This window comes from Sturnira hondurensis, unplaced genomic scaffold (genome assembly GCF_014824575.4).
Source record: "Sturnira hondurensis isolate 20B ecotype Veracruz unplaced genomic scaffold, ASM1482457v3 Scaffold0006849, whole genome shotgun sequence".
NCBI classification, from domain to species: Eukaryota; Metazoa; Chordata; class Mammalia; order Chiroptera; family Phyllostomidae; genus Sturnira; species Sturnira hondurensis.
In genome coordinates this window covers 1687399-1701061 of record NW_028079480.1, presented here as the reverse complement: position 1 = coordinate 1701061, position 13663 = coordinate 1687399, and the positions used below count along the sequence as shown (strand labels likewise).

Below are 13663 nucleotides of genomic sequence, written 5' to 3'. Positions count from 1 at the left end.
AGTCCAGAGACTCTTTTAAATACTCCTTGCTCATTACTCTTTAATTTCCCTTCTTCACTAGGTAGATAGCACAGTGCCCCCAGCCCCTGTGCCTGCCTCCTTTGCCTGTACTTCTGGAGTGCAGTGCCTAAGAATCAGAGGGCTTAGGTTTGAATTCTGGCTCTGCGGCTTTTTAGTGGGTGACCCTTGGGGCAAGTTACTTAAGAGTTGCCCCCTACCACCTCCACTCAGTTTCCTCACTATAAAAATAGGGATATAAATAGTTCCTACGTTATAAGGTGGCTATTAAAATTAAGATAATCTATGTAAAACACATAGCCCAGTGCCTGGCACAATATAAACACTCCATACATCCTAGCCTGTGGTATTTTTATGACTATTTTAATCATCAGTGTCACTACCCCACACACAATCCCTTTCCCCCATCTCTGGCCTTCTCTCCCTATTAGAGAACCTTACTGAGGCCTGAGGAACTTTCGCATCAAAAAATCAGCAAAAATAAAAATACTTGCCTTTTATGAGAACAAGATGAAACAGAACTTTGCACTCTTGTAACGTGCAGCTGCTGGAGAACAGTCAGAGGAAGCCTCTCCCCGCCCTGTGGTAGGATTCTATCCAGTCGATTAGAGCATCTGTCACTAAGGAAACGGGGCTCACATTGCAGTGGAGCCTCAACTAGTAAGGCTCTGGTTCTCGCTCAGTAGTTGTCTCTGCCCTCTGTTCCTGTGTGGTTCCAGGTTATGGTAGTTCATTAGTCATCGGGGAAGGGGGCTGTTACAAAGAATGGCAGCAAATGAGTTTGATGTGGGAAAAGGTGGTTTGTGGCCTAAGAGAACCAGGGTTTCACCATGGAAACTGGTAAAATAGTCTTAAACAAGCCCTTTCCCCCTTTATTCCTGTGCTTAAGTGTCCCAATTTGTAAGGCTGAGAGTGCCATCCTTCAGTGCCTTGTACACACATTTTAGGTACACCTTCAATGCAGGATGGACACAATAAAGCAGGGAGGGAGGGAATTATTTTGCCCCTTTCTATCTCTGTTGTTCATGGGCAAAATAGTTATTTGTAATTAATTTTACAAGGTTTAGGAAAAGAAAATTTGCTTATAAATTCGATTTTATGTATTTATATGTGAAAATTCACTTGTTGCTGTCTCTGAAAGAAACTTGTAACTCATTCATTCATTCATTTAATATTTTTGAGCATGTGCCAGCTGCTGTGTTAGGTACTAGGAATGCTAATGTGAACAAAATGTTCTTTTCCTCCTTTAATTTCATTAGGGTTAAGAGGTAATTTAGATATACAAATGGATGCCCACAGGACAGTTTGATAAGTGTGACGGTAGTTGTACATATGAATTATGGGTTATATTGATGTCACCACAATTTAAGGATCAAGTATAACATTGACAGTCCACTCAAAATGTTTCTGAATAGGTAATGCATGTATTTAGTGCTAAAATCAGAAGGCACAGGAGTGTGAGCAGAGAAGAGTAATTCAGCCTCCCTCCCACCCTTGTCTTCCAGCCACTCAATTTCCTTCCCCAGAGGCAGCTGCTATTACTAATTTCTTGTGTAATATTTCACATATAGTCTACATAAGTATGCATATAAATAATAATTTACTAAAAATTAAAACCAGCTTTATTTTTTGAGTGTGAATACTTGTACATCATACAGTATTCAGAAGGAAATAAAAAGATGTAGAGTAAATTGCAGTTTGTGTTTATTTGGAGAGAAAATAGGCATTGGGCCGTCTTTTCCTACTAACCCAGGAGGTAGCTGTATTAGTCAGTGTAATTCATGGCAGCTGCTATAACAACCCCTGAGTCACAGTGGTTTAACATAACAGGAGTACTTTTTGTTTACATCATAGGTGCATGTCAGTTAGGCAGCTCTCTTAGATCCTGTGTCATTCCATGTATTGACAAGGGCTCTAGGGTCCTTCTGTGATGTGGGTCTGCCATCTCAGAGCCCTTCATTTCAGCTGCAAAGATTGGGGAATATGATACAGATCGTGGGAGATTTTAGGGACCAGGCCTGGAAGTGATGTACATTTATCACTTTGTCAGTATTCCATTGGCCCAGACTAGTTGTATACTCTGTCTTAGCTGCTAGGAAGGCTGAGAAATGTATGCTTTCTGTGCGTCCTGGAAGAGGTGAGCATCAAGCTATTGTGTACCATAGTGGGATAGTTCCTTATACTTGACTCTAACATAGTTATCTCTTCTCTCTCCACTGTATGTAGGTAGTACACATGGCCAGTGAGACCTTCAACTACAGTGCCATTGACCGAGTGAAGTCCAGGGGCAAGCGGCTTGCGCTAGAGAAAGTGCCAAAAGTTGGGCAGCGGTTTAACCGCATTGGGCTACCACCAAAGGTATAGACTACACTTATGTGACTTACTTTTTTTTTAAAGATTTTATTTATTTTTAGAGAGAGGGGAAGGGAGGGACAAAGAGGGAGAGAAGCATTGATATTGGTTGCCTCTTGCACGTGCCCCAACTAGGAACTGGGCCTGCAACCCAGGCGTGTGCCCTGCTGGGAGTGGAACTAGCAGCCTTTCACACAGGTCAGGGCTTATGTGACTTATTAAAAGTGATGATTTATAGTGGCCTAGTCATCCAAGTGGTGAAGCAGGGTGCCTATGGACTGGCGTATGGGCAGTCCCGAATAGCCTGCCCTGAGGCATCTTTCTTCCTCATTTCTGTCAAGGGCCCGAGACCCTAACTTTCTCACTTCTCTTGACCATTTGGATGGGCTTCTTGAATTTGGATGGGCGATCACCATCACAACCCTTTTCTCCTTGCAAGGGAGGTGAATTAAACATCTTGGAAATGTTTTCCCACTCTGATATAAAATCCACAAGGCCATAGTTGGTCCCTGGCTTACTCTTGGGATCTTTGAACTTGGGATACAGGGAAATAACTTTCTTCCTCTATCTTGGTTGCAGGTTGGTTCATTCCAGCTCTTTGTTGAAGGCTACAAAGATGCAGATTACTGGCTACGGCGTTTTGAAGCAGAACCTCTCCCTGAGAACACTAATCGGCAGCTACTGCTGCAGTTTGAGCGGTTGGTCGTGCTGGACTACATCATCCGCAACACTGGTGAGCGGCGGTGGCCGGTCTTCTCCCTGTGCCAGACTGACCAGTGAGGCACAGGGCAAGGCCTGGAGCCTTGCAGGGCTTGGTATCAGACGGCCTTATCAGGGTTTTATCAAGTCAGAAGGGTTATGCACATTTGGGGAGGGTCTCAGAACATGTTTTTCCAAGACAGGCTTTGCCCAGGTGCTTTACGTGCACTTATAGAAGTGGTGAGGCCTGGAGCTAATATTTACATTTTGTTTTGGCATCTTTCCTGGTCCCAGACAGAAGACACTTGGTCTTCCAAAGCAACATAAGGGTACTAAGAGTACTTTTATACTTGGTCCCTAGTCATTCTTATAACAGCAAGGCCTATCATAGGATCATTTTGCCTTTAAGTACCTCCTACAAGTGGATTCTTGTATTATTTGTCATTTTGTGACTAGCTTCTTTCATTTAGTGTAATGTCCTCCAGGTTCATTTATGTTGTAGCGTATATCAAAATTTCTTTCCTTTTTAAGGCTGAACAGTAGTCCATTGTATGTATGTGCCACAGTTTGCTTCTTCATCTGTCGATAGACACTTGGGTTGCTTCCCCATTTTAGTTATTAGGAATAGTGCTGCTGTGAACATGGTCGAACAAATAGCTCTTTTGAGACACTGCTTTCAATTCTTTTGAGTGTATACCAAGAAGTAGAATTGCAGGATCACGTGGTAATTCTATCCTTAATTTTTGAGGAATTGCCACAGCGTATTCCACAGTGGCTATACCGTTTTACATTCCCATCAGCACTGCAGAAGAATTCCAGTTTCTCCACATCCTTATCACCACTTGTTATTTTCTTGGGGTTTTTTTTTGATAGTAGCCATCCTAATGGGTGTGAAGTGGTATCTCGTTGTCGTTTTGGTTTGCATTTCCCTAATGTTTAGTTATGTTGAACATCTCTTCAAGTGCTTTTTGGCATTTATATATCTTTTTTGGAGAAATGTCTTTTCATGTTCTTTCCCTGTCTTTAAATCATGTTGCTTTATTGTTGAATTATAGGAGTTCTTTGTATATTTTGTATATCAATCCTGTATCAGATACATGTATCTGACTTGCAAATACTTCCTTCTGTTCTGAGGGTTGCTATCTTACTCTGTTGATAATATCTTGATGTGATTATTTTTATTTTCATGAAGTCCAGTTTATTTTTTTCTTTTCTTGTCTGTGCCTTTGGTATTATATCTAAGAAATCATTGCCAAATCCACTATCATAAAGCTTTTGCCCTATGTTTTCTTTTAAGAACCTTATAGTTTTAGGACTTAGATGTAGGTCATAGATCCATTTGAGTTAATTTTTGTACATGGTGTTAGGAAGGGTCCAGCCTCATTCTTTTGTATGTGGATATCCAGTTTTCCCAGCATCTTTGCTGAAAGTGCCTGTCTTTTCCCCATTGAACGGTCTTGCCACCTTTGTCAAAGATATTTGTTCAAAGGTTTATTTCCCGACTCTATACTATTGGTCTGTGTGTCTGTCTTTACAGTGTGTTCAGTACTATACTGTTTGGAAATCAGGAAGTATGAGTCCCCTAGCTTTGTTCTTTTTCTGGATTGTTTTGGCTATTCAAGGTCTCTGGAGATTCTATATAGATTTTAGGGTGGGTTTTTCTATTTCGGCAAACAAAATTGTTAAGGTTTTGCTAGAAATTGCATTCAGTCTGTAGATTGCTTTGGGTATTATTGACATCTTAACAATATTGTCTTCTAGTCTATTAACATGTGATATCTTTCCACTTATTTATGTCTTCTGTAATTTTTTTCAGCAACATGTTGTAGTTTTTATTGAACAGGTCTTTAACCTTCTTGGATAAGTTAATTCCTAAGTATGTCATTCTTCTAGATTCTATTACAAATTGAGGAGTTTTTCTTAATTTCCTTTTTTAGCTTGTTCTTTGTTAGTGTATAGAAATCCAGCTGGTTGTTTGGTTATCTTTGTATTCTGATGCATTGCTGAATTTATCAATTAGTTCTAACAGTTTTTGTGTGGAATCTTTAGGGTTTTCTACATACACAATTATATCACCTGCAAATGGAAATCATTTTACCTCTTCCTTTCTTACTTGGATGACTTTTATCTTTTTTTGGCATAATTGCTCTGGTCTTCCAGTAGTATGTTGAATGGAAGCTGTGTAAGTGGGCATCGGTGTCTTGTTCTAGATCTTAGGGGGAAGGCTTTGGTCTTTCACCATTGAGTATAATGTTTGCTAGGGGTTTTTCATATATGACTTTTATTATGTGGTAGGAGTTTCCTTCTGTTTCTGTTTTGTTGAGTGTTTTTATCATGAATGGATGTTGACTTTTGTCGAATGCTTTTTGAGATCATCAGTCTACTAATGTGATGTTTTGCTTTGATCCATTTTCCTAAGTTGAACCTTTCTTACTTCCCGGTAATGATACTGGTTGTAGTGTGTGATCTTTGCAATATGCTGCTGAATTCAGTTTGCTAGTATTTTGTTGAGGATTTTTGCATCAATATTCATAAGAGATAGTGGTCTATAGTTTTCTCCTTGTGTCTTTGTCCGAAGTAATGCTGATGTCAAAGTAATGCTGGCCTCCTAGAATGAATTATAGAGTGTTTCCTCTTCAATTTTTTGAAAAAGTTTGAGGAGGATTCGTGTTAGTTCTTTAAATGCTTGGTAGAATTCACCAATGAAACCATTGGGTCCAGTGTTATTATTTATTGAGAGATTTTTTATTACCGATTCAATTTCCTTACTAGTTAAAGGTCCACTCCGATTTTCTGTTTTCTCATGGCTTATGCTTGGTAGGTTTTGTGTTTCTAGGAGTCTGTTCATTTCGTCTAGGTTATTCCACTTGTTGGCATAAAGTGCTCACAGTAATCTCATCATTTTATTTTTATAGTTAATGTCCCCACTTTAATTTCTGATTTTAGTAATTTGAGCCTTCTTTTTCCCCCCTTACTCTTTATAGCTAAGGTTTGTCAGTTTTAGTTATCCACTGAAACAACTATTTTAATTTTAGAGATTTAATTCACTTATCTATAATGTCTGTATAGATACGATTGGATTTTCACCTACCATCTTATTTGCTTTCTGTATTTTATGCCTATCTTTTTTATTCTCGCTTTATCTTTTTATTCCCCTCTCTTTTCTTTTCAATTTTATAATTATTTCCTTTCTCTCCTCTTACTTTGGAAGTCATATACTCTTTGTCTTTTCTTTTGGTGGTTACCCAAAAGATTACCTTGTGAACACTAGATTTTCCAAATCTAATTTTAATTGGTATTTTTTACTATTTTCTTGGACAATGCAAAGATCTTAGAATTTCTTAGCTCCATTTACTCTTCTCCAGACTTTTATATTATTAATGTTATGTGTTTAAATTATATGTGTATATGTGTATACATATATAAGCACATTTATATATAAAACTGTAAGGTAATACTGTTTTCATTCATAATAGTTATGGAGACTTTTGAACATACACAAATAAGCAGAATAATGAACCAGTCATCCTACCTCTTAGCCTCTTCTCAAATCAGCAGGTGCTCCAAGGGAAATGAAGCCACAGGTGCTAGACTCCCTCTCTGGATTTTCTTTCTCCCACATCTTGACATTTTAACTCTTAGTCATCTTGTTAAAATCTCCAAAGCCCTTCAAGAGATTTAAAAATATTTCCATATTTTGTTGTTGATCTCAGTAGAATGATTGGTCCAAGTGTCCAGAATACCTTACCTACCATGAAAACAAAAATCACCTCAGGGTTTGTGGGGTTTTTCCCCTAACTTTGTAATTTTTGTATTTCTCTTTGCAGATCGTGGCAATGACAACTGGCTGATTAAATATGAATATCCAATGGATAGTTCTGGCTCTCGGGTAAGAGATTCATCTGTACCTTGAAGAAGGGGGTAGAGTGCAATATATGCATTCAGAAGAATTATTATAGCACATGTATTTAAAATTGATAGGTTAGTATTTGGTAGAGTTTTCCTCTTTTTTAAGAAATATGCTACTAAATGACGTTAATAGGAGTAGGATAAAGAGAAGTTCAAATGCGTTTGGGACATACTTTATGCCTTTCTTAGAGATTCACATTGCACAGTAGCATAGTAAAGGTCTGAAAAGTTGTACATTAAATGAACCCATTTAATTGTGATTGGCCCTGTGATTTCCAGACTTTTTTGACTATGGAGCACTTTTTTCACAATAGACCACAATTCCACGGAACATCAATTTAGAGAAAGCTGCTTCCTGCAGCTTTCTTTACTCTCTCACTCTTTGTATACTTCACCACACTTCTCCGTCCCTGCTCAGTCTGCACATCTAAAAAAATTAATGGGAAGGCTACCTGGAGAAGGTCAGGGGTTCGTTTTTCTTCCTCATGTTTTTTTTTTTTTCCTTCCAGCTTTACTGAGATACAGTAACAGAGCATTGTGTAAGTTTAAGGTGTACAATGTGATGATTTGATACAGGTACATATTGTGAAATGTGTACCACAGTAAGATTAATTAACACATCCTCATGGTGATTTTTACTTCCTTCTTTAATATCTTTCCCAAGTTTTGTGCACTAGAATTACCTGAAGTACTTACTAAAAATAGTACAAAGTCTTCGAGCCTTTTCCCCTATTATGTTGAGTAAAGCTCAGGATTCTGTGCTTTGACTGAGGTACCCCAGAGGATTCTGATGCAGGTGTCCGGCCCCATGTTCCCTGTTTCTCTGATGGCACCAGTGAACCTAAAGCATGGGCCCACGTAGACGGCCATGAGGGCGTCTGACATGAGCAGTCGCGGTGGGTGACCTGCCCCACTCTTTTTGCCCTCAGCTCTTGTCCTTTTCCTTTTTGAGTATCAGTGAGGCAGGGAAACAAACTGCCTCTTGCAAGAGCAGCCGGCTGTTATCTCCCATGGTTCTGTTATTCACTGGGAAAATGTGGTCACCTCCAGTGAAGTGGCATCTGAGTCAAGGTCCACACGAGATTTTGACCGATTAATAATGATTTGGGTTTTTTTGTTTGTTTGTTTTTGGTTTTGTATTTCATACCCTTAGGAATCTCATTGTCTTTCTCTAGCAGGAATGGCTTATAGTTATCTTTTGTTATTGTCATTTCCCTTCTTACCAATGACTGTGGCAAGTGCACCTTTTCTAAGATGAGAAAGGGACTCTGAGAACCTTGAACAAGCCAAGTCAGAGGTATCATAAATGTGCTAAGCTCAGGTAATAACGTAGAAACCAGATCAGAGGTTGAATAAGGATTGATGACTCAGGAGGATGAGAGGAGATAATTTACTACTGCTTTAAAGGGCCTCAGGCACTTGGGACCCTAAGTATTTAGTGTTTCATTTCCTGTTCCTTCAGGACACTGACTGGGTGGTGGTGAAGGAACCCGTTATCAAGGTGGCTGCCATTGACAATGGGCTGGCTTTCCCCCTGAAGCATCCTGACTCCTGGAGGGCATGTATGTGTTAAGACCACTTTGGTCTGGCTCTTCTCTTGCTAGGTCTGTTTTCTCAGCTGTTCAAGGTAGATGATAATACCTGTATCGTGAGGTTGGTCTAAGAATTCGTGGTATGAAATTACGCAGCTCGTGCACTTTAGTGCAGTGGCTGCCACGTGGCAACAATTTGATGATGTAAGCTAGTATTATAATTTTTACCTTATATCATTCCCATTAGAAGCATAGAGTTGAGTTTTCTCATCTCTGATTTGCATTTTTCCTATTCTTTCTGAGGACTATCTTTTAAAAATGTATTCTATTTGTGTTTAAATATAAGCTGTTATCAGTGTTCTGTCTTCCTTGTTGACATCCTGGAAGGCAGCTCCTGCCCCGTAATTACCGAGAATCATTTAGAAAGAGGAAGAGATACAGGTAGGGGATCACCAGTCCCTTTGCAGCACTAGTTTGTCTTTTAGATCCTACTGTATCTCAGTATCTCGGGGGCAAGTCCTGAACCCTTCTAGATAGGCTGGTGTCTTGAAAAGTCATGTGATCTCTGGGAAAGAGCCTGAGCTCTGGGGTTAGGCAGACCTGGGTTTGAATGCTAGTTCTGCCACTTGCTGTGTAACTTTTCTGCTGTCAAGGAAGAGGGGGAGGGCCTAGATGGGCAGGGATTTTTTTCAATTCCAGCTTTGCTTTTGACCTTCCCTCTTTTCAGATCCTTTTTACTGGGCCTGGTTGCCCCAGGCAAAAGTTCCATTCTCTCAGGAGATCAAAGATCTGATTCTTCCAAAGATATCGGACCCTAACTTCGTCAAGGACTTGGAGGAGGACCTGTATGAACTTTTCAAGGTTAGCCCTGGAAATGTCGGCTTTATAACCATATACAAGGAGGAATTCTTCAAGGTTTTCCTAATTGGTCCTAGTATAAGCCAAGAGGGCATGGCTAACACCCTTCTGGCACCCTTCTGACCTCTGTTAGCCAGTGAAGAGCGAGAATCCCACATGTGGACAGAAGGAGCTCGTTTGGACTGGTTTGAAGAAAATTGGCAGCTTCGATGGACACACTGTGTATATCCTGTGTGTCAGATGGCTGCAGTGAGTCTGCAGAGCTTTCGTTTTCCAGTGGCACACTGGAGCCTGGAGTTCTGTATTTAATAATGAGAGTCAGGACAAGGTACTACTTCTCAGTTTTCCTAACTGTTAAGCAGAGTTCTTGGGTAGGTAGTTCTTGGGTGATAGGTAACTTCACTGAGCCTTATAAGCCTTGTGTAGGTTTTCTTTATTAGCAGGTTTCTAAGTAGGGTAAGAAAATGGGTTCTTCTGAGGGATTCACGCAGATTCCATCTCTTTGTCTGCCCTTCCTTTGCAGAAAGATCCTGGTTTTGACAGGGGCCAGTTCCATAAGCAGATTGCTGTCATGCGGGGACAGGTAAGCCTGGAGTTATCCCTGGGGTCTCTCTGGGAGGGTTATGGATAAAGATTATTATATTCTTTCAGTCTATGTCATACATATTTGTGACTCTGCATTGACACATGAGAGGAAAGGTAGCCTTCCCCAGTCTCCCACCTCTTCCGGGGTATATGGTGGTTGGTGATGCACTTACTGTGTGCTTGCTTCTATGCTACTTGCTGGATACGTGACTGGTAAGTTTACCCAGGGGTCCCTTGTCTTCAGGTTGCTGCAGGCAGACCATATACCTTGCTGGTTAAGAGCTAGTCTCCAGAGTCAAACTGCTTTACCACTTACATGCTTTATGGACTTGGACAGGAGCCTCTGCTTCTTTGTTTAGAAAATGGGACAGTAATAATGCATTGCAGAGTTGGCCAGAGGGTTACATGAGATAATGCACATCAGATATTTAGTAAAAACAATGCCTGGCACATGCTAAGCACTCAGATACAGGTTTTGGTTTTATGTCATATTATTTCTACTCTTTCCACTTTGCCTTCAAAGAGAGCTAAGGAGACACCCAGGGCATTATTGATCTTCCAAAGTACAGTAAAGAATATGCTTGAAAGTTTGTTTAAAGACTCTGTAGGACACCGACATTCTGCCAATCATGCTGAGGTCTTAGAGTCGGAATGGCCTAACGGTTAAGGACTCGAACTGGTCAGAGTGCCTGAGTTTAAGTCCTGGCTCTGCCATTTACTAGCTGTGAAATCTTGCACAGGTTACTTAATTTCTTCTTTTACTGTCTTCATTTGTAATGTGGGATTGATAATAGCATCTACTTCACAGGTTTAGTATGTGATAAGGGATTTAAAACAGAGTAGTGCCTGGCATATTGAAATACTCAATATGTGCTAGCTATGTTGAACACCATAAAGTTCTGTGAGCATCCAGCTCCTCGCAGCATGTAGGTGGCCAGTATATTAGTCATATCCTTACTTGCTTACCAATCACGCACTGGAGGAAAATGAGCCTGTGCCCTGCAGAGATCTGACATACCGTAGGGAAAGGAGGCTACAACCTTCAACCTACATGAGTTGTAATCACAGTGAACTGAAAGGGAAGAGTGAAGAAGCCCCAGAGAAATGACTTGAGTGGTAGTTGTTACTCACTATAAAAGCTTCTAACCAGGAGTTAGAGAAAGAATTCAGCCTGGCTGGCACAGCTCAGTGGATTGAGCTTGGGCCTGTGAACCAAAGGGTCACCAGTTTGATTCCCATTGAGGGCACATGAGTGGGTTGCAGCCCAGGTCCCTAGTAGGGGACACAGGAGAGGCAACCACACATTGACATTTCTCTCCCTCTCTTTCTCCTTCTCTTCCACTCTATCTAAAAGGAAATAATTAAAATCTTTAAAAAATAAAAGATTTCAGGATGTGAGGGAAATCCTGTTTGTTTATTCATTTATTTTTAAAAGATTTTATTTATTTAGAGGGGGGAAGGTAGGGATGAAGAGAGGGAGAGAAACATCAATGTGTGGTTGCCTCTCTTGTGCCCCCTACTGGGGACCTGGCCCACAACCCAAGCATGTGCCCTAGACTGGGAATCGAACTGGTGACCTTTTGGTTCACAGGCCAGCACTTGATCTACTGAGTCACACCAGCCAGGGCTAGAAATCCTCTTTAAATAACACGTGCTCTAGAATTATGTGTCTGCTATAAATTCCTCTTCGGCTTTTAATTTGAAACATTTCAAACCTCCGTAATGTGATCCTCTTCTAGATTCACCATTGTTAGTTAGCCACACTTGCTTTATCTCATATCTATGTATAGATATGAGATATAGGTATTATGTATCAATATTACATACATATATATATATATATATATATATAATTTATCTCTCTCTATATAGATTTTTTTTGCCAAATCTTTTGAAAGCTATACACAATTGACATTTTTCCTTAAATGCTTTATCATACCTGAAGGGTACTCATAACTCAAAGACCAAAGGAAGCCCAGGAAGAACCAGCTAGGGCAAGTTTAAAATCCTCTGTCTCTTAAGTTGGGTGATCCTTTGCACAATTCACTCCAATTCCATTTGAAGCTCCTTTTAGTTCTCTACTCTGATCTCGTGCTCAAGGCGCTTTGAAGCAGTGTGGGATGCTGACAAGTGCAAAAACAAAAGTAAAAAAGGAATGGATTACTGGTAGGATCCACTTCTGACTTCTGACCTCTGTTCCAGGTGAATCTCTGCCTCATTATGGGTAGCATTTATAAGTCCAGGGTATTTGGCTTGAGGGCTGTGCGATTGTGATTTGAGGGTGCAGCCTAGCTTACCCTCCCATGTGTCTGTGGCCTGGGTGTGAAGGTCTTCAGCATCTAGTGGTTTAGAGAAGGCTTTCATAGGAAAACTTTAGCTTTTGTACTGTCCTACCAGAGAGCGTAAATGGTGGTGATTTTAATTTTGACAAGGGAGAGGAAATGCGTTCTCATGGGCTCATATCTGAAATAGCCATAAGATACAGACAAAAGTTGGTAGGGAACTAAATGCAATGTGGTGTCCTGGATGTGATCCTAGAACAAAAAGCACAGAACTGGAAAAGCTAATGAAATCTGAACTAAGTCTGGGCTTTGGTTAATAGTAATGTTCCAGCGTTAACCTCCTCGTTTCACTAAATATACCATGGTTATGTAAGATGTTAAAATAAGGAGAAAGTGTGGTCAGTCATATACAGGAATTTTTTGCACTATCATTGCAAATTTTATGTTGATATAAAATTATTCCAAAGTATAAATTCTATTTAAATAAGAAGATGATGAACAGACAGCATTAGAGGGAGAATCCACCTGAAATGTTGTCTTTTTAAGGTACACGGCCTCTATAGGAAAATCAAAATAAGGATAAACGGTAAAAAGCAAATAAAAATCACCTGTAATTCCTTGACCCACATATAATCACTGCCAACTACCAGACTTTTTATCTCTGCAGGTGGGTAGATAGAAAGGAGTTTAGAAAATAAAAGTGATTCATATTATGATACTGATTCCTTATCTCCTTTTTTGTTTTTGACTCAAATAATATTGTGATCCGTTTCCCATGCCAAAGAAATATCTATTTTAATTGTTTGTTTCTTATTTAATTATTAACTGATCCCACACGATTGGGCATTTATATCATTTTCACTTTATAAACAGTACTGTATTGTATTAGCTAAAACTGTCTTGTGCATGTTCACAATTGTTTGTATCTTAGTCCTAAAAATGGAATTGCTGAGTCAGAGGGCCTGGCCTGTTCATGTCTCAGTCTTCATTGTCCACTGGCCTTTCAGAAAGACGGTCCCACCACCCAGTCCTGCAGCCCTGTCTCTGAACTCTCCCCAACTCTGAGTCACCATCTTCTGTATCTTTACCGAACTGGAAGGGCAAAATATCAGATATTTGTTGTAATTTTTATTTTTAAAATGACTAGAGAGGTTTTTATTTTCTCTGTATTGCCCACATACATTCCTACTCTTATAAGTAACTATTTGTACAATTTTCTATTAGCATGTTTTTTTTTTTATTTTTCAAGGTGGGATACTTTATTTAGATTTTATTTATTTATTTTTAAAGAGAGGGGAGTGGAGAGAGAAAGAGAGGGAGAGAAACCTCCATCAGTTGCCTCTCGCATGCCCCCAAATGGGGACCTGGCCCACAACCCAGGCATATGCCCTGATTGGGAATCAAACCAGTGACCTTTTGGTTTGCAGG

The 13663-nt window shown here is 39.9% G+C and overlaps 1 protein-coding gene across 1 annotated transcript in view; it reads left to right on the top strand.

Moving 5' to 3' along the window:
• The window catches only part of PI4K2A (phosphatidylinositol 4-kinase type 2 alpha), a 30165-nt gene that overhangs the window by 13894 nt on the left and 2608 nt on the right, over positions 1-13663 (top strand). Inside the window, exons 3-8 of the mRNA XM_037050796.1 lie at positions 2245-2376; positions 2950-3103; positions 6897-6958; positions 8441-8540; positions 9238-9371; positions 9892-9951. Of these exons, the coding sequence (XP_036906691.1) occupies positions 2245-2376; positions 2950-3103; positions 6897-6958; positions 8441-8540; positions 9238-9371; positions 9892-9951 (642 nt within the window). The remainder of the gene's footprint in view (positions 1-2244; positions 2377-2949; positions 3104-6896; positions 6959-8440; positions 8541-9237; positions 9372-9891; positions 9952-13663) is intronic.